Source organism: Phasianus colchicus, chromosome 1 (assembly GCF_987193195.1).
Source record: "Phasianus colchicus chromosome 1, bPhaCol1.hap1.1, whole genome shotgun sequence".
Classification (NCBI taxonomy): domain Eukaryota; kingdom Metazoa; phylum Chordata; class Aves; order Galliformes; family Phasianidae; genus Phasianus; species Phasianus colchicus.
This window is the reverse complement of record NC_143436.1, coordinates 132,251,813-132,279,604: the sequence shown is the minus strand read 5'-3', so window position 1 is coordinate 132,279,604 and position 27,792 is coordinate 132,251,813. Positions and strand designations below refer to the sequence as shown.

General features: G+C 36.9%; 1 protein-coding gene across 2 annotated transcripts in view; it reads left to right on the top strand.

Annotated features, from left to right (window-relative positions):
* GABRG3 (gamma-aminobutyric acid type A receptor subunit gamma3) overlaps positions 1-14,410 on the top strand; it is a 297,135-nt gene extending 282,725 nt beyond the window's left edge. Inside the window, exons 7-10 of one of the 2 annotated variants that reach the window (XM_031605274.2) lie at positions 967-1,119; positions 8,117-8,313; positions 9,576-9,605; positions 12,225-14,410. In XM_031605274.2, the coding sequence (XP_031461134.1) occupies positions 967-1,119; positions 8,117-8,313; positions 9,576-9,605; positions 12,225-12,503 (659 nt within the window). In that variant the 3' untranslated portion in view covers positions 12,504-14,410. The remainder of the gene's footprint in view (positions 1-966; positions 1,120-8,116; positions 8,314-9,575; positions 9,606-12,224) is intronic. The other variant, XM_031605275.2, reaches the window with a different exon arrangement.
* The last annotated feature ends 13,382 nt before the right edge of the window (positions 14,411-27,792 follow it).

Sequence of the window (27,792 nt, the reverse complement as noted above, 5' to 3'; positions counted from 1 at the left end):
TCAACATACTCCAAGCAAAGTACAGAAATTGGTCTCAGTTCAATTTCATTATTGTTAATCACTGTGGCTGTCTGAGAGAAAAGGATAGTTAACAGCTGTGAAACTGAGGGAGCTGCTACTGAGGATAGAGGTGATAAGGTCTCTACTATGTAGAGAGAGGGACAGATTGTTATCCCCTATGGAGTTGTGAAGATTAGCAGAAGAGATAGTGTGAAGAAAATCATATAATGTGAGATAAAATAGGCTTCTTACTGAGCTCTTGATCTTATGATTTTTAGTATCCTGCAGAATAACAAGCATTATGTCCAGGGTCATCTTCTGAAGGTTTACAGTACCACAAGTGACCATTACTACTTTTAGATGGAGGAATGCTGATAAAAACAGATTCTTGATTTATAGTGATGTGACCTTTAAAAATATGTATTCTGACCTCTTTCACCAGCATCAAGGCTCTAGTGTCTATAAATAACTTATTATATAAAGGCATACTGCTGTGCATGCTACACTTTGCCATACACACCCCTACCACCTGATTCACATGTTAGAAAAAGGCAACAGAAGTCATTCAGATCTGCAAGAAGGACAGCACAGTCTGCTGAAGGAGAGATTTTGCGTGGGCTGCTTCCACATCTAGTGAATGAAGGTAGATTCATGTTTGTGGCCACTTACCCATCCAGAAATACCAAGTCTGGAAAGCCAAGATGCTTTTCAAAAGATTACTCATCATGAAGAATTCCCAAGATCCTCTGCCTGTTCAAATAGGTCAACATTTTCAGAGACCTAAACGATAGGAAATTAAAATGGACAAGTTTATTTCAAGTCTTGTCTTTATTATTGCTCAGATTCTCTCAAAACATTGAGAAACATTTCACATGCTGTATTTTACGGAGCTTAAAAACACAGCACAATGAAGAACTACCTGTATCTCACCACAATGTCAATTTATTTTCTGTGCTATTATTGCAGGTGATTATGTAGTCATGACTATATACTTCGACTTAAGTAGAAGAATGGGATACTTCACTATTCAAACATACATTCCCTGTATATTAACTGTTGTTCTTTCCTGGGTGTCCTTTTGGATTAAAAAAGATGCCACACCAGCAAGAACAGCATTAGGTAAGTTGTTAATGATTTCTTTCTCTGCTCTCTTCATGTAGTTTCTATACTGTCATTCGAAAATGTCAGCTTCTTTTCAAAAAGATCACAAGATATATGCTTTATATTAATGCTACTATGTCTATTTATCAATGAAGCCTTTTGTTTTCTGCCTTTTAAATAGTAATTAAAAGTAAACTACCCTGGCCCTTTGGAATGACACTGCCACATATTTTGCATAATATTCTAGAACTAATGGCTCTCCCCTTGTTCTCAGTATGGTATTTCAGTGACATTTTTAAAGAATAAATTAATTGCACTGCTGGCTTCTTTTTCTTCTGAAACTCTTTCCCTATAGGAAATGATATCCTATATACACTAAAAAACTGTGGGATATAATAGTATTAGTTCATTCAAAATGTTTTATGCTTGTGAGTTTGAAGTTAAGTCCCATTCTAGATGTATAGATATTTTTCATAGGTTGTGCTGAAAAAGATTTTTCAGCACGTCATTTGTGTCAGGACCATCGTGTGCTATTTGGCACTGTGCTTTAGGATATGCCAAGAAACTGGCCATTTTTTCTTATGTCTATATGAAAACCTTCAGGTTTTGCACCTATAGGGCCGTTTGACAACAGCCTTATAGGTGTACATCAGAATGAAGGAAAAACATTTTGGTCCAGACTGAGGTTGCGCTGCAGATCACTAATTTATTCAGTCAGGAACATTTTATACCAGTATAGGAAAAAGGGGAGGTGTTTCATGTTTTACATGCCTATTTTCAAGAGTAGATGTTACCATTCTCAGCTATTCATTGCTTCCTCCTGCTAGAGCTTCTCACATCTCTGTGCCCTCTAAATCATTCCAACACAAGACAACAGATTATTGAAAACCAGCTCACTTGATTTTTTGAACAGAAAACATTTTTTTGGACAGGAAACATTTGTAAAAGCAACTGAATCCCCTGGCTTGAGGTGGAGGCACTGCTGCAGGGAAGTACTAGGACAAAGGATACAGATGGGCTGTTTTCCCTGAGACTGCATGAAGGTGGCAGGCATGGGGTTCTTGAGGCCTTCTGTGAGACGACGGGCCTTTATTCAAACCACATGATAGGAAAGGCCATTTGAATGAACCTTCACTCTCCTAAACTTCTGATCAAGTATTTCTCATCCCATTCCACCAAAATAAGTAAGCATCTACCAGAAATGGTTGTTACTTTTTGTGCAAATTCATCTCTGTCTGCTCTCTTCCAAACACCAAAGCACAGGTGCTGTACTTGATGTCAGGAGGAGGACATCTTGTTCAACGGTGCTGCCTTTATATATTACTTCAAAATGACTTATCCTGTTTCTCTCTGTCCCTCTCCTGCACTAATAATTTTGAGAAGCAACCAGTTTTAAGAGTGTTCTAGTTTCCAGCTTACACCCCCTGATGGATCTGAAGGGAAAAATAATAAGGAGGTGCTACAGAGACTTTGAAGCCCATTCACTTTGAATGAGATTTTAGCTGCAAAGTCGCTTGAACTCTTCCAGAATTCTAATCCCACTTTCTAAGTCCTTAACTTACACGAAAAGCATATTGTCATCTGTTCAAGGTGTACTAACACCTGGTATGAAAGCCATCTTTCTAAATCATCTATGTTTCCATAGTTCATTAACCTTCTGCTGAATGACAGAAGAATTATATTATCAAAAATACTCTCTAAGAATGAGTCCCTCACTAGCCACAGCTTTATTTAAGCAAAAAAAAACTATATGCCAACTATGCCTCTCTCAATCCTTAGACATCTTTCTAGGGAGAGGTTGTATCAGCTTTAGTGAATGACAAGGGGCATCTTTCAAGCCAAGAGCAGCTCAGTGGATGGTAGCAGGATCAATAGTAAGGAAAACCTAAAAGAATCTTTAATAGGACAAGTACAAGCAGACAACACTAGTTCATATTTTACAGATAATTCTGTATTAAAACCCTTTTTGTATGAGGTGAGCTCAAGACTGAAATCTGCAAGATTTGCTACAGGAGTCTGTAAAACTGACAAATGTAGCCATGTGGCATCTTGTGGGTCCAGCTAACATTTTCTGAGTGCCAGAGTGCTCTGGCAACACGGAAGATCCTAAGAGTCTAATCTGTGACCCCTTCTATCTCCAAGGCAGTGTGAAGACAGACTAAAAGTGAGGACAGAGCACCTGTGTGATTACCTGCTCCTGGCTCTGTTTCCTTTGGTAGCCAGAAAATTGAATAGGCCTTTAGCATACTTTTCTGTGGAACAACTTTCTTCTGAAATTGAATGGCTCAGTGGACAAGAAAAGATTGACCGTGCTCTGTCGTTTTCAACTAGGAGTACAAAGCCCCATGTGTGTGCAGAGCATCCATTTGACTTATCTTCCATAATGCTTATTTTTACCAGAAAAGTAAAAAGGTAGAAAAGATGTCTAACAATCTGCATTAGTAATTTTCTGGAGGCAGACTTCATACCCTGTCTCTGAGTTCTCCACACCACACAGCTCAGATTTAAATTAATTAGAATCAAAAGTAGGGTACTGATCATAACAGTGTGGCTCTCCCTGCCTCACCCCCATTACCAGCATGAAGTTCAGAGAAAAAATGTATTCTTATATTAAGGTTGTGAATATCTCACCATGAAAGTGCGATATTCCAAGGCTGTATCCAGTGGCTGTGATTGCTAACTCATAAAACTCTGATAGAAAATTAAAATAAAACTTTCTTATAAATAAAGCAAAGTGACTAGAAAATAATAGGTATGTGGGTCACCTCTTTTTGTACATGACCAGAGACCCATTACTCCCAAATTGCAAATGGCCTTTTGACTCTTGGGATGCAAGATGCAAATGTTCCCAGCTTACTGTAGGTCTGCCTGTATAACAGAAGCTATAAATCTATCAGAGCAACAGACTTCCACATTTTGAGAGTGGCACATGGTAAAATCTGAGTAATACAGCCAAAGGCAAACCACTGAAATTATCCTGCTAATTAGTTGAAATGAATTGCATACTCAGTGCACCAAAACTGCCCTGAGTATAACTGCATTAATGTGAAGGACTAGCATCAGGGAAACATTTCACTCTCTGAAATTAATGAGTAATTTTCTAAGCTATTGGCAACTACTCAGGGTTATATGAAGGACGGGTTTTACCCCTTTCTGAATAACAGTAAGTAATAAGTAATTTTTGTGCTGGAAAACTAAATGCAGTCAGGGGTATTTTGCTGAGGGAAAAAGTGGGACTATAATCATCCTTTCAGCAGCACTGTCTAAAGGCATCTAAGTGGTTTCTAAAAACTTGGTATCACAGCCCCTTTTTAACACACTCTTTGAGGGGCTGAGGCCAAGAGTGTTAGTGTGATTCACTCCAGGACACCAGAAGAGTCAGTGGGAAAATGGAAATAGAATTCAGCTGTTGGATGAGAACTGTGTTTTGTGATCTCCAGTTATACTTTTCTTCATTCAGAGGGGAAAAAATAGCTCTCTGCTGTTTTTACCTGTCTCTGGTAATCAAAATGATCTTCTCCCAGTGTTCACAGTCAAGAAGAGCCAGCAAGTATGTGAAGAAAAGTTATGATCTGAAAAATAGGAGGTTGTTTTTCTTGAGGATGAAGGGAATTAAGTTAAACCAAAGCTTTCATCTGAGCTCCCCCCCGCTTTTTAAAAAATGGCTGTAATGTTGAATACAAAAAGGCAGTTACTATACAGCAACTTCAGATGGTAGCTTAAAAAAACGTAGCGGGTATCAAGGCCTGCGATGCTTTGGTATAAAAGAAATTAGAGATGACGTTTAAGAAAAAGTGAACGTTGCTCTCCTTGTCATTTTGCCTTAAGTTCCTTCCCTAGAAAAATAAAGCAAATGCTCAAAACAGGTGCCAGACCAGAAAGGTGAAGAAATGAAGTTTATAAACAAGTGATACCTTGGGTAAAGCAATATACTTTTTCCTACAGGAAAATAAGAAAAATTGAGCCTCCCTGACCACAGTTTCTAATACTCCTGTTACTTCACTTGACATGCCACTGCACAGTAAGCAGCTTTCTGACAACCGTTATGTTAAATAACTATTTATGCCAGTGATCTAAAGGTTAAAGTGTTCTCAAGCATTTTGTATACCTACACTGATCTACTGGAAAATCCTTTTTGATTTATCAAATATTCATTCTATCTTTGGTATGGAATTTGCTCAGAGAATATAAATGTCACAAAAGTGGTATTTATACACAAGCATGTGCTCCTTCTCACACCTACCTACCAGAAATTTTTGAAGCTAGTTTACTTCAAAGCTGTTCCTGGCTGATGTTAGAATTCTGCTGAAATAGTTCCAAAGCACTGCAAATTTCAATAACAGATTCAAAGCTCACTTCACAGTACTGATGTCTCCTAGGTGAGAGACTTAACAATTTCATCTGTCAAAGTTTATTGCATTTAAAACCACTCACCAAACTGAGTTTTCTTAACATGATAGATAAAATGAACAAAGGGTAAGGAATCTAGATATTGTATTCGGCAGTAGTGGGTTTTTCATTTTATTCTTATGTGTATACTGGCATATTCTGACTTACAATTGCATAGGAATGTAAAACTATATCATCTTGTACATTTCTTTCTCTTTGCTCTCTGCATGTGTCCTCATAGGACTCATTTTAGTATTTCAAAACTTGTGTTAATGTGTCAGGTTTAAAGTTGATACACTAGAGTGAATTTTTGTTATTTTAAAAGCTCATTTTTTTGTCTAAGGTCTGAGCTGGACCAAGTCTAATCCTCAGCTTAAATGAAGAATGATTCTTCTATAATGGTTGTCATATTGTGAAAATATTTTATATAAATAATGGACGTAATAATCTGATTGTTCCATCTTTGAATGTTTCCAGCTCTGCACATGGCACTCATATGTCATGCCCTTGACATAATTTGAAATGTGACACATAATCTGGAAACTGTAATGGTTTGTGATATTCTCAAACTTTCTGTTCCCTAAGGTTTTATATTTTGATAGCAAAACATGATTCATTGTCAAAACAATTGAGGTTGAATGCTATTAGTCTCTTTAAAAAAAAAAAACAACAAAAAAAACAAAGAGTGCCACCCAAGACCTGAAACATGGTCATACAGGAAGAAAAATGTATTTATAGCTAACAAGGACCAAATCAAGGCTAATGAGACAACATTTGTTGCAACTGAAATCTTTGCAGTTGACCACTCCGATGAATGCATAGGGTTTGTGTCTGGAGCTGTTAAAAGGTTCATTAGCTACAGAGCTGTTGTTGGGGGTCTGGAGATGTTACTGGACCACGGCAGCCACCTACATTGTGATACAATTGAGAAGAAGCAAATATTTTTGTAGTATCTTTTAGATGTTGAAGATATGTAGAAAGTCTAAAACCGTGTATGTGCAGAAGTTCAAAAATGTAATTGCAATTCGTATGTAGACTAATGTTAGCAGCAGTAGAAAATTAGCGAAAACCACAACCTGAGAAAAATCTGCAAAGCATTCAGTCATACTGGGATAACTCTTTTGTACTATTTGTGTTGTTGAATATATACGATTAGATGAATCAGTTAGCTTAAAGTTTGAATGAACTACAGTGCAAGACAGTGCAAATATTGAAGTGATGTGCACTGAATATGGCTGTTTCCCATGGAAGGAAAATTTTCCACATTTCCCACTTTCTACCAGCATTGCTTTGATCTTGACTATTGGGTTGCTATTTGTTTTTGTTTGTTTGTTTGTTTGTTTGTTTGTTTGTTTTTCCAGCAACATTTTTTTTCCTGTTTCTATTTGTTATTTGTTGTAAGAGAAAATCCAGGCCCATGCAATAATCATCATTTTGGCTCTTCCAGAGACTTTTTTATGGTTTGAATGAGGCAGGTTATTCTTGTGAATTGCTGTAGTTTCAAGTGCTAAAAATCAGAGGTGGGCATACTTTAGTAAAGAGAAAGTAGTCAGAAGTAATCCACTGGTACTTTTTACTCTCCACAGTTCCATTTGTGGAAAGTAATTTTACTATAAGGTATAATTTAAATTATCTGCTGCCATTTCAAACACTATGTACCACTGCAAAATACCACTTTAACTATAAAAAGAAAGATTACCTTACAGTTATGTTTTTAGAGCAGGCTCTCTTTTGAGACTTATTTGAGTGAGAGCTTTATTTTTCCTTCCAAGTCATTGAGGAGTTTAGTTTTTCCTATCTGAAGACTTGTGGTTCATAACAAATGATTAAAAACATCAGTCCAAAGTGAGAATGAAAAGCCATCTTCTGCTGAGGAATTAACACAAATGATATGAATTACCTAACAGCCAAATAACTGACACCCCATAGACTTCATTCTAATATTGGTTTTATTGTTTCAGGGTATTTCACTCTAAGTAATCCCGATTATATTCATTATTACTATATCAATCTAAGATGTGATGCTTTGTACAAATTGAAAAAGCTATTTCCATTAAGGTTGCATCTGAAGCTTGTATGAGATTCTGTTTTCCCTTACCCAGAAAGAAAACAGCAGTGGAGCACTCCCAAGGAAGCAGGAGTGTGAAAATGTATTTTCAGAATTCATAATCAGCAGGAAAAGTTCTTTTATTTTCTTTTTTCTTTCTTCTTTTCTTTTTTTTTTATTTTGAGCACAAGATTTTTCACGAAAGGAGTATTGCTGTGAAAAAAAAAAAAAATCATGTTTTCATTTATGTTTTCTAGGGATTTTGCTTTGTTTCTTTGTACTAATGGTTCTGGGTTCCGTATCTGTTGGGCTTTCTTTTACTTTTCTTAACAAAGTTTAAGGAGATTAGGAAAAGTATACTGAGGGGCAAAGACAAATATGAACAGCTGAGGAAAGCTTTCTTTAGTAAATACTTCTCACTCTACAGTTGTTTTTTATTATTTTTATACCAGACAAAACAATGAATTTCTTCTGAAAATTTGTATTCTTTGGCATTCTGTTGTGCGTAGAGTTTTCCGAAGATTCTTTTAAGCCTGCAGAAATTATGTTACATAAAATAAATCCAGTTTTTCTCTTCAGGTATTACAACAGTATTGACCATGACAACTTTGAGCACCATTGCAAGAAAGTCATTACCCCGTGTCTCCTATGTCACCGCTATGGATTTGTTTGTGACTGTATGCTTTCTATTTGTATTTGCTGCTCTGATGGAGTATGCAACACTCAACTACTACTCCAGCTGCAGGAAACCAAACTGTACTAAGAAGAAAAAGTCGGTAAGACAGGAGTGTTTTATTTTCAAGACTGTTGCTCAGAGGGTTGAGAATCATTCAGTAACATCCTGTAATCTCATTACACTCCATTCCTTCTAGCTTTTTCCACTTCAAGGTATTATTCACTCTGAAAGCTGGTGGAAAGTAATTACCTAGAGTTCTGTTCTTAACAGAAGGAACCTGCTGACCATGAAGCAGCAGCTCTGCCCATGTGTCCTTTTCCCCCTCATTACTCTTCTAGTAGTCATAAAGGGCTTCACTGAAACAGGTATCACAGCTCGTTATGCAATCGTATGTACATCAGTGTATATTCAAATGCATCAGCTATCTTGTGCCTTAACAGGTTTAAGAATATTTATGAATTTTAAAAATGGGATCTTGTTCTTCATATTGGGAACCAGCACTTATTTTTAGTCCTGTGCTCAATTGTTCCTATGTACAAGAACAAAGGAAGGCACTTACAAAGTCTTTGAAAAAAAAGTTGCATTTTTAGACAAAAAGACCATTGCAATAACAATACACCAGCTCTTTACATATAATCATTTAAAACAGCAGTACAAAGTCAAATAGGAAAACTATGAAGGAGGAAACTAAAGAAAGAAAGGTAAATACTGGGAATAATAGGAAGTAGAAGTGGACTGAAACAAGCTATAGAAAGTGATTGAATGAAGAAATAACAGAGGAAAAGATTAAAATAATACAGAATTAGAGAAAACATGGAAACCAATAAACTTAGTTAATGAAAACTCCATTAAACCTCTAATAGCTATTTGTAAAAATGCATTACATGGGAAAGGCAGAAGAGTGTTATCGAAAGAAATTTATGGGACAATCAAAGTGAACTTGCTAATGATCAAACTCAAATTGCTATCCTTTAGAGAGGTTGAATGAAAGAGTCTTTAGTATCCTTGTGGGCAAGACATATTTCCAGACATAAAAGAAGATGAGAGAACATGCAACATTGATGGTGTATAAGTTAATTTGTGAGGAAATCCTTTCTTAGCTATTGTTTGCTAAATTAAAAATAAAAATAAAAATAAAAAAGGTTGAATAAAGACTTAAAGTGGTTGGAAACTAGGTGCATGTTCTCCTGAGATTTCATGCAGTTTCAAAGTGTGCAGAATATAATTCAAAGGCTCAGTGTGAAGAGTTTCAGGGAGAAATGCATTTAAAGATTTGTTTTAAGAAATGGTATTTAGTATTAGGTGCATATGAAACAGTGCTTATATTTCCTCTGAATAGTTTTTTTCTTATCTTTATTTAAGCTACCTGATGTCAGTTTTGGTCATGTGATGGTAAGTACCCTGTTTAGTTCTGTGACAGCAATGGTGGCATGAATGTATGGTTGACATTTATTTGCAATAATTCCTAAGAAAGCTGTAATGCTGTGTTATACTTCACCCTGACTTCACTATAAATACTGTTTTTGCTTTGTTGTTAAAAGGTCAGTTTGTTTTTGACTGTGGTAGAGGAACATACCTGCCTCTTTCTATAAAGACTTATCAAATGATTTGGGAGAGAGAAGGGTCAAGTGTAAATATTCTGTGCTATTCTTAGCCAAGATTTCTGTTCCTCTGCTGTACATAGTACTGCACTTCTACATTACATTTTAGTAAAAATTAATAAGCACAAGTCCAACAAAAATGTATATGAAGTTTTAGTTAATGAGTTTTATAGAAAATAATTTGTCCGTGTATATCTGTAAAATCTTTAGCAAACTTTCAGACGGATTTTCAAATATTTTGGGTTTAAAAGTTTAACATAGTTAGGAGTGTATTAGAACCATATCTAAGAATAGAATTAATTATATTCTTCAAATTTCCAGATAATACTTGGTTAAGTAGAGCTGAAGTAAAGTTTAAGCTGAGCACCCAATTGAAGTCTAAAACTGTAATACATACTATAATATACATATATGTAAATGATAGAGAAGGTCAGTTTAGCAGCTAGATGAATGGTCTGCTTCCAGATATCTGATGCAAACACAAACAAGGATCGATCTTAACTACCTCTTTCATATTTCTTGATTTTTATATGCCAAAGTGTATCGTTTACAATTCCTAGCTCCATGTTACTAGTTTACCTTTCACAATTATGTTATAGACATAATTTAAAACAAGTTTTTAAAAAGGTTTTCTGTTGCATTTGAAGAGTTTATAGCACAGAAAGTCTGCATATTGACAATGAATACCTTATAAATGGAATTGCATTTATACACTTACTACTGCTGTCATCCCTTGGAAAGAATTTTCTGAAAGCTTTGGTCAATAAGGCACATTGAATGGTTAGTTTCCTTTTTTTGCAATTGAACAAGAAAAAGAAATACAATTAAAATACTAGGGTTGGTAGTCTCATCTGCTTGATAGTTTACCTGCAGATTTTTGAAGTTTTTTACCCATTCTTCCTAATGTTAAGATGTGAGAAATGTTCTGACATTTCCTAACATTGAAGTGGGGCTTACTCTAAGTGTCACAAATTTGCATGCAAACTGCTGCTGAAGCTGAACAACATAAGTCAATTACTCCCAGGATACTTGAGTTTTTGCCAACCTTGAAGTGATGCAACTTAAAAGGTTAAATTTCAGTAATCTTAGTCAACCTATGTACAGGCAATCCCACCCCTCATTTTTTTTCCTCCTGGAGAACATACATATACTATATCTGAAATAATTTTATTAACCTTGTTTCATCACTGCATCTGAAATGTTTTGCCCAAGGCACCTGAGTAGTGCCTTACCTTGGCAGATCTCTCAGGTGGTACCGAGATGGTGTCTGTTGTATGAATACTGCTCTCCTCCCAGCCCCAGCTAAGTAGGCTGGAGAAAAAGGCTCATGAAATTCAACAAGGAGAAGTATAAACTCCTGGGGAAGAACAACTCCAGGCACCTGTACACTGTGGGGTCCATTCAGTTAGAAAGTAACTTTGCAGAAAAGGACCTTGGAGTCCTGGTGGACACCAAGAAGAGCATAGAATCATAGAATCATTTAGGTTGGAAAAAATCCTTAAGGCCATCAGGTCCAACCATCAACCTAACACCATGAAGTCCAACACTGAACCATATCCCTAACTGCCCCTTGCACGCATCTCTTAAACATAACTGACAGAGGTACCAACACTTCCCTTGGCAGCCTATTCCAATGTCTGACCACCCTTTCTGTGAATAAATTTCCTGATATCTAACTGAAAGCTCATCTGTGTAACTTGAGGCCATTTCTTTATGTTTTGTCACCTGAGAAAAGAGACTAACACCACCTCACTACAACCTCAGTTGAGGTACATGTTGAGACTGATGCAGTTCCCCCTCAGCCCCTTCTTTGCCAGACTTAACAACCTTAGTTCCCTCAGCCACTCCTCATGTGTTTGTTTTTTTTATGCAGTCTCTTTAGCAGCTTAGCTGCTTTTCTCTGTATGTGTTTGAGCAGCTCAGTATCTTTCTGGTAATGAGGAATTCTCAGCTAAATACAATACCAGGGTCCAGTCTCACCAGTGCTGAGTACAGAGGAACATCCTGTTGACCAGACTATTTGTGCTGCAGGCCAGAATGTGCTGTTTGCCTTGTTGGCCACCTGGGCACACTGCTGGTTCCTGTTCAGACAGCTGTCAAACAGCATTTTAAAATCCTGTACTGAAATCATAGCTATTTGTTGCAAACTATATGTGTTTTTATAAATCATGGTAAGTTTAAGAGGTAGTGAATGCAGCTTATTTAACTTAGCATTCCACAAACTTTCTGGAAATTCATCTGATAAGGCATACTTTGATGGAAAGAAAGATGGTCCCTGAATCTAGATTTCTGTGGTTTTGACAGTTTACTCCCAGCTTATCTTTCATGTCTCGTGACTTCTCGTATGATTATTAATTTTGCATCATCCGTAAGAGTTCATCACATTGTTTGTTTCTTTTTCTCTCCTCAGAATTATTCTGTACTTGATATGAGACCACCAACTACAGTCATCACATTGAACAATGCCATGTATTGGCAAGAATTTGAAGAGGCATGTGTCTATGAATGTCTGGATGGGAAAGACTGCCAGAGTTTTTTCTGTTGTTATGAAGAATGTAAATCAGGCTCGTGGAGGAGAGGACGGATTCACATAGACATCTTAGAATTGGACTCTTACTCTAGGGTCTTTTTTCCTACATCCTTCCTGCTCTTTAACCTGGTCTACTGGGTTGGATACCTCTATCTTTAAAAGTTGCCTGTAGTGGTGAAGACTGCTGTGTTTTCACACTGAGGAGAGATGGTAAAAGTGCAGCAAAAGTGAAGGACATGGTCAGTTTCATCTCAAATTACAAAGGCCACATTAACCTTCACCGTCACAGAGTGTGATGAAGAATTTTAATTCCCTAAAAAAGAAAAAATGGAAGAATTATCTCCTTACTGCTATTCATTTTAAGGGAAAGATTCTTAAAAATTCAGCTGAATTTGTAGTGTAAGCGATGTTTATGAATAATTATTGTATATTAGAATTCTTACTATTCTCCCTTGACATAGAAGCTATACACAATTCTGTCAAAGGTTAAGTATGTCATTTTGTTCTTCATTCCCATAGTTTCTTCAAAATAATGCCATATCCCTGGGGCTCAGAGCAACACACACTGGCATTAGCAAATAAGCTAAGGCCAATGAAACTACTCATTTGTATTTAAACTTACTTGAGCTATGTCCCATAAGTTCTGGGAAATATTTTCTTGATTATCTCCTTGCTATAGAGAAACCATCAAAAGACACTAATATATGTCTCTGGTGAGATCAAAATAGAGAAGTTACTTTCTGCACAGGTCTGGGAATCATGGAATTAGATGCCTACTTACATGTATTTGTTTTAATTTGAGGTGAAAATAACACTAATATTTTGATAAAAATAAATGACTTGCCTATCTCTGCACACAGGCAGCTGTAGGCATAACTTCTACAGTTTTTCAAGATTTTAACTGTCTTTTTTATGACTGGTTAAACACAGGATGGTCATTGAATTCTAAAGTACTTCTACTTGAAGCAGGACAAGATCCTTCTTGTGTCATTGTAGCAGATCACAGTTGATAGGCCAGGAGTAAAAATCACTATAGTAGCACTAGTAATATGTGACTTTCTTCAGATTGAAGTGTACTAAAAAGTGCCCTCATTCTTATGCATTCTTATTTTTTTTTCTCAATGTTATTTTACAAAATTAAAACAAACAAACAAACAAACAAACAAAAAAACACCTAGTTGCCAAAGGACATTTTTATTTCTTCCATAGAATTAAATATTGCAGACCTTATCTACGTTCCCTGGATCTGACCAGAAGATTGAATACATTTTTGAAAATTAAACTGTCACCCTTGGATTAAAGTTGGAGTAGTTGCCACATGTAGCAAAGGTTGAAAGGATTTTTCCTGAACTACCAACTGTATTTTAGTCTAGAAACTTATTTTGTAGTTTTCAAACTTTTGACCATTAAATTCTTAAAATACACATTTTTTACAAACAATTTGGTTTTCGTTGTCAAACTGAATTGCTTCTTTTACAGACTGTCTCAATAATTGTACTTAAGCAAAGAAAGTATTCAAAAATCAGTAAAAAGGTCTTTCAGTGGCAAATAGTTACAAATCGTTGATGATAAACCATACCTAAAAACTACATTGTATTTTTTTCTCTTCTGAAAGACTTGATTATTTTTTTTCTCACCTCAAAAGAAAAGAAAGAAAAGAAGTAGATTTGATTGAAAAGCAGTTCCTTTTCTCCTTGAGAGAAAAACAGAAATGCTGTCATGTTCTTTGGAACATCACTGCCTGTCAATGCTGTTTCCCTATGTTTCCAGTGAATTTTAGTGGTGAACAATCGCAAATAAGAAAGATAAATGCAGTTTATCTTCTGTTTTTCACTTGTCCAAAATATAAGAAACTGGGGATAGGTTTAGATGGGGGAAGGAAACCACATCTCCAAAGACTAAAAGTAAAAGAAGCAAAGAGAAGAAATGTTTGTGGGCAATATCAAAACCTTACTCTTTACAAAACCTCTGATGATCTGATTTCAAAATACATCTTGAAATTTTGATAGCTGTCAGTAGCAAATTACTCTGTAAACCTATTATCCAGTAAATCTCTGTGTCCTGCATTGTAAGTGTGGCTTTCATTGAAGGAGAGTTCCATTTTCAGTAGTGCTAGGAGAAAATTAAACTGAATTTGAATATCTTGGTCTTTAATTACAATGTGATCAATGACAGCCGCCTTTGGCTATATTTTACAAGAATACCAGGAGTACCTCAAGCCTAAATAAGAGTTTGGAAACAGTTATGCTTTGGGGGCCAGATCCTGCAAAACCTCTCCACAGCCATTTCATTTTGGTGGGAGTGTTTAGATGAATGAGATGCATGAAGGTAGGTTCTACCACTCAGTCTTGGATAGGTAAAGTGAGGTTTATTTAGCAGTTGTATGTCTGAGTGACTGTCCCAGGAGTAAGTGTAGAAGTGATATGTTCTCATTTTTGTTTGTACTTCTGCTCATAGCTGTCTACTCCAGCTAAAAGGACACAGTCCCATCAAAGCCTTACTTGAAAGACTATGACTTAGTCCATTTATATCGCCTCCACTTTCTGACCACTTTCATAACTTGGAACTTGGAAGCTTATCACTCCACTCTTTTCCATACTCGTACCCAAGAAAGAATCTGCAGCAACTTTTGATTTCCACTGCTACACAGGCAGCAAAGGTCATCTTCTACTTTGCAATATATTTTCCTCTGTGGTTAGGTACAAAAACAAACAAACAAACAAACAAAAAAAAACGATTGGTGGACATAAGCTGACAGGTTCCAGAATACGTATGTCTGCTTACTCCTTCTTGCTTGATTTACTCTCTCTGCTTCACTGCTTTGTGCTTTGGCAGCCACTGAGAAAAGATAAGTTTTCTAGGTTCTGCATCTTTCAAAATACAATTATTCTAGACATCTAGATAATGTAGTCTGCATACATCTGTGTGCCATGCCCTTCTGTAATAGTAAGGAATACCCTCATTAACCTCCAGATATTCTTTTGCTTCCTTTGCAGATTGAAAAAGATTAATGCTTCTGTGCACTGTCCCATGGGAAATATACAAAATACCTTTTAGCCTTTTAGAATGCTTTCTTATCAGATGATTTCATATTCAAGACTTGCATTTATTCAGATGCTTCTTTTTTGTTATTTAGTTCTTTTTACTCTTCCACAGTGAGAAAGGAAACTTGTTTGGATAGTGTGTAAAACCACACTGCATTCTTTCCAAGTTACAGAAAAGACTGTGAGGGTTTTTTAGTCTTGTCTCACTGGGTGAAAACCAGCTTTTCCCAGCAAGGTGAGTAGAAGTAAAATCAAGCTTCTTATTTCTCTCCCTTCAATCAGAAGTTGATGGACATTCATTTCCTGCATTAAAAGCTGCATTTTCAAGATAATTGAGAGTGTATAAAATTAGTGTTCTGCTTAACTCAGTTTTATCATTTCTTCTGGCCAGGGTGTCTATCATGCTGAAATCACTTTCTTTTACAGACATTCTGACAAGAATAAGTGTATAACAGCTTGCAGCCAGTTTATGCTGTCTCTGTGTACAGCAATACTGTGGAACTGAAATACTGTATACAATTTTAGCGTAACTTTCTAATCAAGTACTACACTGTAGATTAAAACACATTAAGCACTTTATCAACCTTTTGTTCTCTTTCAGATGCTTCTGCCCTCCATCATCAACACTCGCTTGTATGTTGGGTCAATAAAAATGATTAAAACTACAGCTGGAGGAATCCAAAAGTTCAGGAATGTCCGCAGAGACTGGGACAATTAGCAAAGCAAAAACAGGAGGAAGAGATTGTTTTTCATTGGTGTGCAGTTATCTATCCCATTCCTCTTATTCAGTCCTTTACACCACCTGCCACCAACCTGGTGGATTGCATATTCATCAGCTAGAATAGTAGTGATACAATGAGCCTTTAGCTGATTATATTTATGGTAGTGTAAGCATCTTACCACGCATCTAAGATAACTATCTCAAACACTTCTACAGCTCTAATGTGACTCAAAGCCTAAAACCTCATGTTGCATTTATCACATTTCGCCTTTCCCAATCCCTTCGTGATCTAGGGAAGGATGTTCACTGCCTTTTTACACCCAATTTCACCCATTCTTCAAATGCAAGATGGCTGTACTGCTAACTGGGAGAAATTAAGATTATAAATGTTTTAACATATTTTTTTTTGATCTTCACAGTCTGGACAGTTGCTGTTACCTTCTAAACTGTAAAACAAAGCACTCACTTCAATTCATAGAGGCTGTCCGTAATTCACAGTGCTTTTCCCACTGGCTGCTCTTTCTGGATCTCCCTACAGAAAAGGCAAGCTGTGTCTGATGATCTTAGCTGCTTACTCAAGTGCTTTTTTCAAGGTATATTGTTCTCCTTGCTTACAGTGAAATCTTTGTGCCTCTCACATCAGTGCCTTTAGCATTCCTCAGTTTTGAAGTATATACTATTCCTGGCCTGTGAAACAGAAAGAGAGCCAATGACCTTACTGGAGTTCTGCCTGAGCACCACTAAGTGGTGTGACCGTTGTTTTAGATGCCATCAACTTACACACTGAACATTTGGCTGATATTTTTTATATTTCTTAAGCAATCTGTAGGTTTCTTAATTCCTAAGTAGCAGGAAAACTGCATTGGGATTCAGCAATTTAACAGAATGCTTCATTCTTCACTCGGCAGCTTCAGTCCACCTGAGAGGTGCTGAGCATAAGTTCAGGGTTGATGTTCAACTCATCTAGGTCACTTCCTATATAACTATCTAAAACAGACAAAAACCAAAGCATCCACTGGAGAGGTATTCCCTGGCTAAAGGTGAGGGTGTTGGTGATTTTTTTTTCTCTCTTTCTCTTTTTTTTTTTTTTCTTTTATTCTTTCTTTGTTTCTTTTCTTTATTGATTTATTTTCAATCCTTCCTTCCTTCCTCCCTCTCTCTCCTCTCTCCCCTTCTTCATCATCAAGAAGCTCAAAATTGGCTAAATTCCTTTGCTATTGAGTCCAGAAGCTGCAAACTATTGTTTCAGCATCTCCACACCTTGCTTTTGGGTATTCTTATGTACCAGTAGTGAAGATGTGAGGAGAGAACCAGCTGCCTAAGACACAAACCTTCCGCCAGCTAATGCTATGCAAATGTAGTGATTTTTGTCAATAGATGTGAGAGGACTCAGCGCGATTCTTGTGCTAACCTTCTTTTTGTAGACTTCAGTACTTTTCTGCCAACAAATGAAATAATTAGTATGCATTTCTAGATTTAATGCTGCTGAAGAAAAACAAGCATCAAACTGAAGTGTTTTTAAGGAGCTATAGCCATGGTCTATGACACTGGTTGGATGGTCACTCTCCTTTATTAGGACAGAACTCTATAACTCTACTTGATGATACTAACCTACTCCAGCTCTCCAGTTAACATCTGATTGCTAGTTCAATTACCACTTCTCAGAAGACCGAGATTGTGCTAATTTAGAATTTTATTGTGATAAATTTAGTAAATTTCAAGGACAACACTATAAAAATATGACTAATGCCAACACTTTCTCATCCTCTTTTATTTTCTTTAAATGTCTAAGTCTTATTTTTCTTCACTGCTAGTAGTGAGTGCTGCTAACAGCATTCACATCTAATTACTCAGAGCGGGACGCAAAGAACAGTGTTCTTGTAAGGCACTGATTATCAACTTCCATAAAATATTTACTGTGGATTTCTAGAAGGTATCTGAGGAAGAGCCAGAAGAGTGAAACATTGATTCATGCACAGTGGTCAACCCTATGATGCTCCTTCACTAATGACTTAACACATTGCTGTGGTGGCTCATCACAAGAGAAAACACAAAGGAACACAAAACAAACAATCTGAGAAGAGCCTTTGTCATCTGCTTTCATACAGGGTCTGCTGAAAGCAGTGGGAAATAGAGTCACTGATTCACCAACAGAATCTATCACATCGCAGCAGAAACATTCTGATTTCTGTCTTATTCTGTGGGGGGGGTTGAAACTTTTACTTTCAAATGAAAAAGCATAGTGCCATCAGTCTTATGGCATATTTATATAAGATTTTCAGCCTATTTGTCTTCTTCAGGGGTTCTAGTACATAAGACAAAAATAAAGGCCTTCCTTCAAAACTCAGTGACCTTAATACTTTTGCCTTTTCTCTTGGAATTCATGTGTGGGTTTTTTTCTGGAAAACAGAGATTCTACTTACTGACAATTGTTTCAGATGCTAAAAACAAAGCAATGTTTTTATGTTTTTTTATCTAAAACAAAATGATGCTTTAACAGAAAAAAAAAAAAAAAGTCTCCACTTGAACTACATTGCTTTGACAAATTTAACAGTGAATTTTTGTACTCTGTACCTGTGGTGGTGTACTAAAAGAAAGATACTTCTCTGTGTTATTGTCTAGGACTAAGACCTAAATAAGGGATAAACATTGTTCTAATCAATCCAATTTACCTAGCAGCTGTTCCTTTGGATTGTGACTGACTTGCAACGCTTGGATAGTGTTTTTTCACACTCCTCAAGAGAGATATCCAAGTTCTGTGATCATGCATTCCTTTCAACAAACTTTATTTTCTTTAGTTTTTTCTTTTTTGCTGTTGTTGTGAGTCCTCAAGTCGGTGTCTGAATGCATCTGGAGTCCTCAAGGGTTTTCCCAGAATATATGTGAAATTAGACAATAACATTCATCCAACTCTGTGCTTCAGAGTTGGACACATGAGAATACCCTACTTTCTGCCAAAGCAAGTATTCTGATCTTCTAATCATTTGCTGCTTGAAGGACAAAGTAAGACAGCAGAAGAGCTGTGCTTATGTTTATTCATACACCTGGAACAGTTTTTCTCAAGGACTGAGACAGGCAGACCAGGCAGTGACACAGTTATTTCCCAGATATTCTTTTATCCAAGTAACGAAAGCACTAGCCAGATGAGCCACAACAGCCTCCTTGGTGTCATCAAACACTCAACTTTACTTGGAGGCCTAGGTCAGCCTGTAGATCTTCTTATAGGGGAATTCATGTACTCCCCTAATGGCACTTAATATTCTATTAATGTTGCTTTACCTCCTTGCAGCTTATGGTACTGCCTGGGAGGGATGAAGCTGTACTGACACAGTACAAAGGATAAAATACCCACAGTGAGTCTGGTCACTGCTTGTTATTGATAATATAAAAGGGAATGCTTCTAGGCTCAAGTCAAAAACTGCCTCATCAATCAAGCCACTTGACCAGGGGAGAGCTTTAAGTTAAAATATTCTTCGAAGCAAACAAGAAAAGCTTTGAATCATGTTCTGGATGGGTTGACAACCCATTGATTGTTATAAAAGCTTAGGGAGGGCAGATTTTTAACATACGTACTTAAAATGAGAGGCCAAAATTTCTAAATTTTAAGTGGATAAAAAAGGCTTATATTGACAACATATGTGAAAAGTATTGCTGACAAAGGAATGTGAAAGATCATGCTAGAGAGATCCTTCCATTGCATATGGACAGACCATATGGGATCTTTAAAATGTGAGTTCCTGTGAAATTCATGGAAAGCTGATAAAATAATTGCATGCAGTAGAGTTACATAGGCAGACTAGGGAAGTAGGACACTGTCAGAGTGCTTCAAAGGGAACAATAACTCTCCACAAAGCAACATTCCTCTGAACAAGAGTGCAAATTTTGTGCAGAAGGATTGCAGTATCAGTCCCCCATATTCTCTTCTGTAGTTTTTAAAGAGTCCTGTGATTTATCCGTGCTTATGTGCAGCCAACATGGTTGTCACAAGTAGAAACACACGACTGGAAGGAATGAGTCCAGTCTACTGCTATTACAGGTAATCACCAACCACTTAATTCAGTCCAACTTTGAACTCTCAATTACTCTTCAAAACATTTTTTCCAACTTGACTACACATGGATATTTTTCATTTTCAAGTGAGTTCAATTTTACAAATCACATAAACTCTGCCAACTATGTGCCAAATTGAACTTTCTTACAGAACAAAAATAAAATTTTAGATTTCTAATCTTCCTACCTAAGTTTTTCTTAGGGGTGTGTGATTTCTTTGCTAGCAGTGCAGCTTGTGATGTCATAGTGAAATGAAAGTACGATTCTGTGCCCAATGTGCCTTGAATAATACAGGTAGCACTAGTACCAGTTTGTCATTCTAAGTTAGATAGCCATCCTAGTGATCCCTCAGATTGACTTAACCAGAAAAGTCAAACACCCGTGTGCTTCATCTCAAGTTCTCAATGACTTTGCCCTATCACATCCGTTCCACTTTTCTTTGTGTTAAGGAGTAGGGCTGTGCATCTAGAATACTATTTATATTCGTATTTTGATCCCAATATTTGTATTTCTGGATACAAATAAATACACATTGTCAGAAAACGCAAGTATTGTGTGCATATATTGGTGACTGTATTTTCTTATGAGAGTTGAGAACTTAAAGCAATAGAAACAGACATCTGAAAATCTTTGTAAGAGTAGACACACAGAATAATTGTAGACTTCTTCTTATGGGGTTTTACTGAAATGAATATCAGAAGATTGTTTAAAAATATTTTCTATAGTCAGTATGAGCAGCCAGTAAACTAAAAGATTTGAAACCAAGGTTTACTCATGGGGCTCATGTAAAGTGGGAAGAATATCCTATAAATTTTAAAGAGAAAATCAGAAATAATCCGTGTCTGTAATACAAACTGCTTAAATATAAATATTTCATTATTTAAAAGCTGTGAGTAAACTTGTTTTCGAAACTTTCCCATCCATCTTTTTCATTAAACTGAAAGCTAGTTCTATGGATTTGCTTACACAATTAAATTTACTGACAAAATTATACTCTGTGTTTTTACAAATATAATTTTTTTGCCAGTCACTTACTGTTAAACATGAATGTGTTCTTGGCTTATCATCTTGGAATGCAACTTAATTTCTGTTTCTGAAAATTCATTGCAACAGAAGTACCAGTTCTCAACCAACTCAGACTGCGAAATCCTTACTCCTTTTCAGGACTCAAGTCCACAGTAAAACCGAAGTTGACAGCTGAGCCACAGATAAAACAGAAACTACCTGGATTTCTGTGGAAGTGCACTAGGGATTTCCCTGTCAGAGCTTTTCATATTTTATTTATGGTCCTAACACAGTTTATTCCAAAAGACATTTTATTTCACAAAGTGTGTACTTAATTCTTCCATCATCTTTCACTAAACTTTCAGTAAGATATCTCTCTTTTCCCTTTAGTAACTCCACTGTTTTCAGATATTAGTTTGTTATGCAATTCACATTTTGTGTTTTGTTATGACTAGAACTGATCTACCTGCTCAGAAACAAGCACAGATTCTGTGCTTCTCTAATGATGGCCAGCACTTATTCTGACAGTGTTTGACGTGCAGTAACCAAGTACATATGGTTATGGCCAAATTCCCTGAACAACAGGTAGGTGTAATTGTTATCATGATTATATGTCTTCTACACATTAGCCCTTAAAGCATACTGTGGTTGGAGTGTGAGCATAATACCAGCTGTTACCCTTAGCAGAGCATTACCTGAACCACAACCTGAATTCTTGCAGTCAGACAGAGAGGCTGACAAAATGTAAGTTGAGCACATCAGCCCGTCTAAAGATTTAAGGTGCTCATCATGCCAAATTCAGAAGAATCTGATACATCTTCCAATTTAATAACATTTCCTGCCCAGTAGGCTTGAGTGTGCAATAAACTAGTATGATGAATCATGCCAATAAGTTCTGCCTTTTTATATTACCCTCTGTATCACCACCACAAATCTAGTTAAGACCTGAATTACTGCTTGGCATTTTCAGTTACAGTAAAACCAGTATGTGAAATGGAAAATGAGCAAAGCTGAATATCAGAGAGCTATCCAGAAAGTCAGGAACAAACAGAATAGACATTTTCCTCCTGACTGGCATTTAGAAGACCACTGACAGTTAATAGTTATAGTCACATAACTTAAATTTTTAAAGTTGGATTATAAATGGAAGGCATTAGCAATGCAAAATAAGAGGCACGTGCTAAAGTTTCACATACCAGCAGCTTGTGCCAGTGAAGTCTTTTATTTATTAATTTGCATGTTTGCTTATTCTTACATATTTATTATACGTTCCTCCAAACTGCAAGAAGCAGTTTCTCATGTAGGTGAAGTATGGGCCAGTAGGCCATCCTCTAGCATTGTATAACCAATGCTCATCATAGATACACATTTTCATATACTCGTGGAGAGATTCTATGCCAGCTTTAGTTTCTACATTATGTGAAATTGGATTATTTTTATAGAGCAAGTCTTAGTGTAACAGCATCACAAATCACAGTAGAGGTGGAAAGGTACCCTTTACTAAGGTGCAGTGTTGGGTCTTGTAATTGTCAGCCAAAGGTCCTCCAATGCCACAAAAATAAGAAGACCACTCAAGAAAAAAAGCAAACTTTCCTTCCTAGAAAAATGCTGAAATCTGTGCTATTCTGTGCAATTTTCTGCCTCTAGAATCGATTTTATTTCCCTCCACACCTCAATATCCCTGCTGAGTCTGATAGGGCTAAGCACTGCTGATGAGTGTCTTCACAGCAGTGAGGGTAGCGCAGCCTGTGCCAGTCCAGGCATCACAGTCAGAGTGATATAATGGCCAGGGAAAACAATGCTGAATCCTACAGTGCTATGGTTACCTGAAATTCAGGAAGGAGTAGATCTTACACACAAATGGAAGCTGTTACATCACATCCATAAGGCATCTTCAATTCCAGCCACCATTAACATATTAACAAAAGCTTACATTTTGTCAGAAAAAGTTAGATCTTGTACATTTGAGTGTTGATCAGAGCAGTACAGAACCATTTCTACTTTCAGTAGAAACTGAATTGGCAAAGTTCATATTCAGAGTTCTTCAAAGCCCTGAGATGTTCTGTTTTCATATATTTTTTACTATGAAATACTATTGATTTAAAGTTACTCATGCATTTTCATGACACTTGCAAATGTCAGGTCCAGTGTTTTGACCAATAGAATTCTCCACAATGACAGCTGTAGAAATTAAAAACAAAACTCCCACTGGCTCACCCACTTTCTAGTATTCGTGCTAGTTGAAATATTAATGACAGACGTGAAACTTCTTGTGTGACTTTTCACAGCATTTGATTCAGAATTTTCCCAAACTTCATAGCATTCATAACACATGTGCTGCCACCATTATAAATTGACATTGCAGTTAACAACATATCTCTGTAACTTGTCATCTTTGAAAACCACTGAATTGTTCAATGACCCATTCCTGGGACTTAATCTGATGTTCATGGAGTTCAGTAAGGGCAGGGATGATAAAGTCTATGCATCAATACCGGTTTGTAGCCAGCAAGCTGAGCAGTATGAAAAACTAGTGAAGATTACTGCAATTGGAAGGCTGAGGATAAGTTAATGGTGTGCTCTCAACAGAGCTCATGCAGCTCTAAAATGGGCTGTGCTATGACTGTGTCCAGCAGATCAAATGAATCTGTCATTGCCCTGTATGCAGCACTGCTGAGGCCATGTATGAAATAATAATGTACTGAGTTGGCATGTCCTTCTCCATCATGTACTGAGGGATACTGAGAAAACAGAGGGATTTGTTAGGTAACTGCTAGAATGGTCAGAGACTCAGGACAGGTGAATGGTAAGACGTTGAGGAAATGTGTTCATTTGGACTGATAAAAAACAGACTAAGGGATGTGGTATTCACAAGCTACAACTACTTGAATGGCAGTTAAAAAAAAAAAAAAAAACAACATAAGAGCCATAAATATTTAACCAGATATGTGGTGAAAAAAAAAATGACATAACTAAAACCAACAAACAAGCTGAGGTTGTTCATTCTCTGAGCAATTTCTGTTTTTATGTAGCACATAAGCCATGTCAAGAATAACATTATGCTTTCCTAGTGAGACCTCTCAATACCATCTGGAGAAATGTATTTTTTTAAGATTATGCAAAGTCCCAGTCTGAACATGCCATTTATGTCAGTGACTTTTTTTTTTAATATGTATGGCTGCCCCAGTTCTTTCAAATTAAAGAAATTTGTTTATTATACAACTTCTTAAAATAACCATTTGATACCATCCAATCTTATTTTCCCATTGCAAATTGGTAAATTATACCATTTACATACTGTAGCAAATGAAGGAAAATCCCTAGCTGCTTTAGTGGACACTGTGTATTCTACATTTCTACATAAATGCAGGCTGCAATAAGCAGAAGTATTAACTTTGAATAATGAAGTGTGTGATTGAGTAATAGGTTCACTATTAGAGAGCAGTTATATTGTGATTCAGCTGTGTGTGTAAATATAGGAAGATACTTTGGTGTAAGAAAAAAAAATAACCAAACACAAGAAAACCTTTTAACAAATTTCCATTTCTAGCTCTTATTGTAACTTAATGTGTACTAAATGTTCCAAATGCCTAACCACAATCATTTCAGTAACTAGTGGATACCAGTTTTTTATATTTTTTTTACTCTTCTTATCTGTTACATGTACAAATAAAATAAATTCTATCTGTTTGTGTTTTGTATCTACTGTGCAGTGGATAGTTATCTCCAAAAGGGTGAAAAAAAATGGGTTCCCTTCAAGGTTCTTCCTGTAAGTAGTTCCTCTTTGGCCTTGTACAATGCAAGTTCACAAATAGAGACTGTATGGATCGGAAGGCTAAGCAACTAAGATAGTAAGCACAATTCTACCTACTAGTTTTGACTCCAGGGTAGCTACTGTATCTGTGTTATGTGCCTACATCCATTTGCTTAATAGAAGTGTGGCACTCATTAGTTCTGCATGCGTGAAACAAAACTAAGCTAAAACTGACTATAACATTTAAGATCTTTCCAGTACAGGAGTTAACTTTACACATCTGTGGAGAAAATTACCATTACAGAGAATTTAAGCTTTGTGTAAATCAAATCAAGTAGCATTTGGTAAGCAGCTATTTCTAGGAAGTGGGTGATTTAGAGTTCATTCAAGGGAAGAGAAAACCTGGTATTCCAGGAAGTAGCAGAGTGGAAGGCTTTTGTCAATGCCCTCATCACATGGCACTAAGTCTCAGATGACGCAGTGACAAGTGGCATCTACCGAAATTAGCTGGTGTAGGATGTATCCTAAGGTGAGCTGAGTTCACAGCCTAAGCTCATTTACACAGTGTCTTTGAAACTTACTGAAATGTAGTGAACAGTCACAGAGAGGATTACAGCACTTGCAGAGAGACAACTACCCCAAAAATTGCAAAAGCCACAAAGATCTTAAACTCTTTGACTCACAGGTAATTTATGAAGTGCTACCAGCCTGCTTGTGTCAGCATGTAGCATAGCAGAGAGCTGCCTATGACAGCTCTGTGTAAGCAACAGGGAGTGCAATTCTCCCATGACCCAGAATGCTGGGTGATAGAAAGCAATACACCTGAGACAGAAAAAGGAGCCTTCAGGTTTTAAGAGTGTTGAATGTCTGCAGCATTAATAATCCTGGAAGTAATCTGAATATTCAGAAGATTTGCTCCCTGTGCTGTAGGCCCACAGGTATCGCCACCACTTCTGCCTTCCCCCATCTCCCAAAACTGACATCCCACAGCTGTTTCCATGGCATGAGAGTAACATATCCATGAGATCCATGAAAATAGGACCCTTCCAAGGAATCTATTGCTTGAGGGGCTATCAGGTAAACATAAATCTCTATACTGCAAAAGTCCAGTCAGATCAAATTTCAATGAAGAAAAGAAAAAAGAAAAGCAGTAATAGACACAAAGCAAAGTTCATCTGAGTAAATTCAGATATAAATCTTGTAGACACTTGTAGACGCTGTCACTGGAGATAACCATCCAAATTCCCTTTACAGCTGAAAGGCACAGACACTTCTGGAATACAGCTCTTTAAGCAGACATCTGAAATTGGAGTCAAATAAAACATACTCTAAAAGAATTCTTTTATTTTTCAGCAGCTATAAAAGAATCTTAGACTAAGCCTAGTTCTACCATAAACATTTACAGTTATGGAAGATTATTCCCACCCACATTATCTATAACGAGCGGAAGCAGAGATGCTATACTGAGGAATGCAGCACAATAACACTCTAAGATCTAAAAGCAATAATGCAGTCATGAGGAAAAGGGGTGGATGTAGGATTTTCTCTTTTCTTTCTAGGACTGAAAAAAGATACTAACATGAATATGTCTACAATACCCACGGTATTATCCTGTGTACATTGTGTGCCTGCAGTATCAGAGAGAAGGCTGCTCACATTAGCACAGATACAAGGAGTCTTTGATAACTTGGAGCTGTGTGAGATCACTCACTCTGCTGCACCAGGAGCTCTGGGCTAAAGGAACTGGACTTCTCCATGTCAAGTCAACTGAACAAAATCAGATCAGACATTTCTGTATTTCACCACAATATGCAGCAATTACTCATGCAAATGTGCCTGTATTAAGAATTAGATGGGACAGTAATCTCAGCAAGTCATGGTCAGCTCGGCAGTACAGCAGCCAAGTGTCCCAACTAACTTTCTGGTTAGGTTCTGAATGAGCTTTTCTAATCAGTGTGAGAATGAAAAGACAGTAAGAACTAGGAAAACATGATGAAATAGGAAATTATTTTCTTCTGGAGAAAATGCAGAGTCCCGTGTTTTTAATGTTAGAGCTATCAGACTTACAATGAACTCTTTTGTATAAGGAAGACTAAAGTGGGGTGAGGTGCTGCCTGTAGCATAGCTCCCTGAGTTATGTGTCAGACCTCAGGTGAATGACTTCACAGTGCCTGTCACTTTTCTTTGTTTATTTTGGAGGCCCATCATGAATCATTTCACAATGTCTCTGCTAAATACTGCCATAGCTGTTCTTTCTTCCAACAAAACTGCCCTGAGCAATCCAGTCATATGATATTGGACCTGCAAAACACCTGTTTGTGTTAAAGTTACTGCTGAGAATACAGATACAGCAGTCTGCGATGGGGTATTTAAAATATTTCACTCATATTTATTTGTGTTATCTGATGAACGCTGGCAGAAATGCGCTGGTATGCAGCTATGCAGAAACATACCCCTTGACTTTGTTCTTCACTCTTGCCACAGATATTTTGCAGTTTTCAGTATTCCCCGTGAATCTCTCTGATCCCTGTACACAGGCTCCCCCTCATGTTACACTTTGCAGAAACATTGCCCCAGTGGATAGCAGGGGTATGTCTTTCTGCTTTAAGTATACCATTGTATACAACAAAATTCTTGCCAATGAAGTATGGCAGTAAAATGATCAGCATGCACAACTACAGAGCATACAGATTCTCACGTCCATATGGTTTGGTGCAAGAGGTAAGCAGTCCTTCCTTTTTGACTTGCATTTCATCCTGTACTTGGCACAATGCAAAGAATAGCTCAGAGCTGGCAGAACCTCATGAATGTGAATCCTGGCTGCAGTGGTATTTCATACTTTTCTTATATACAATAGTCTTTTGACAGAGATTG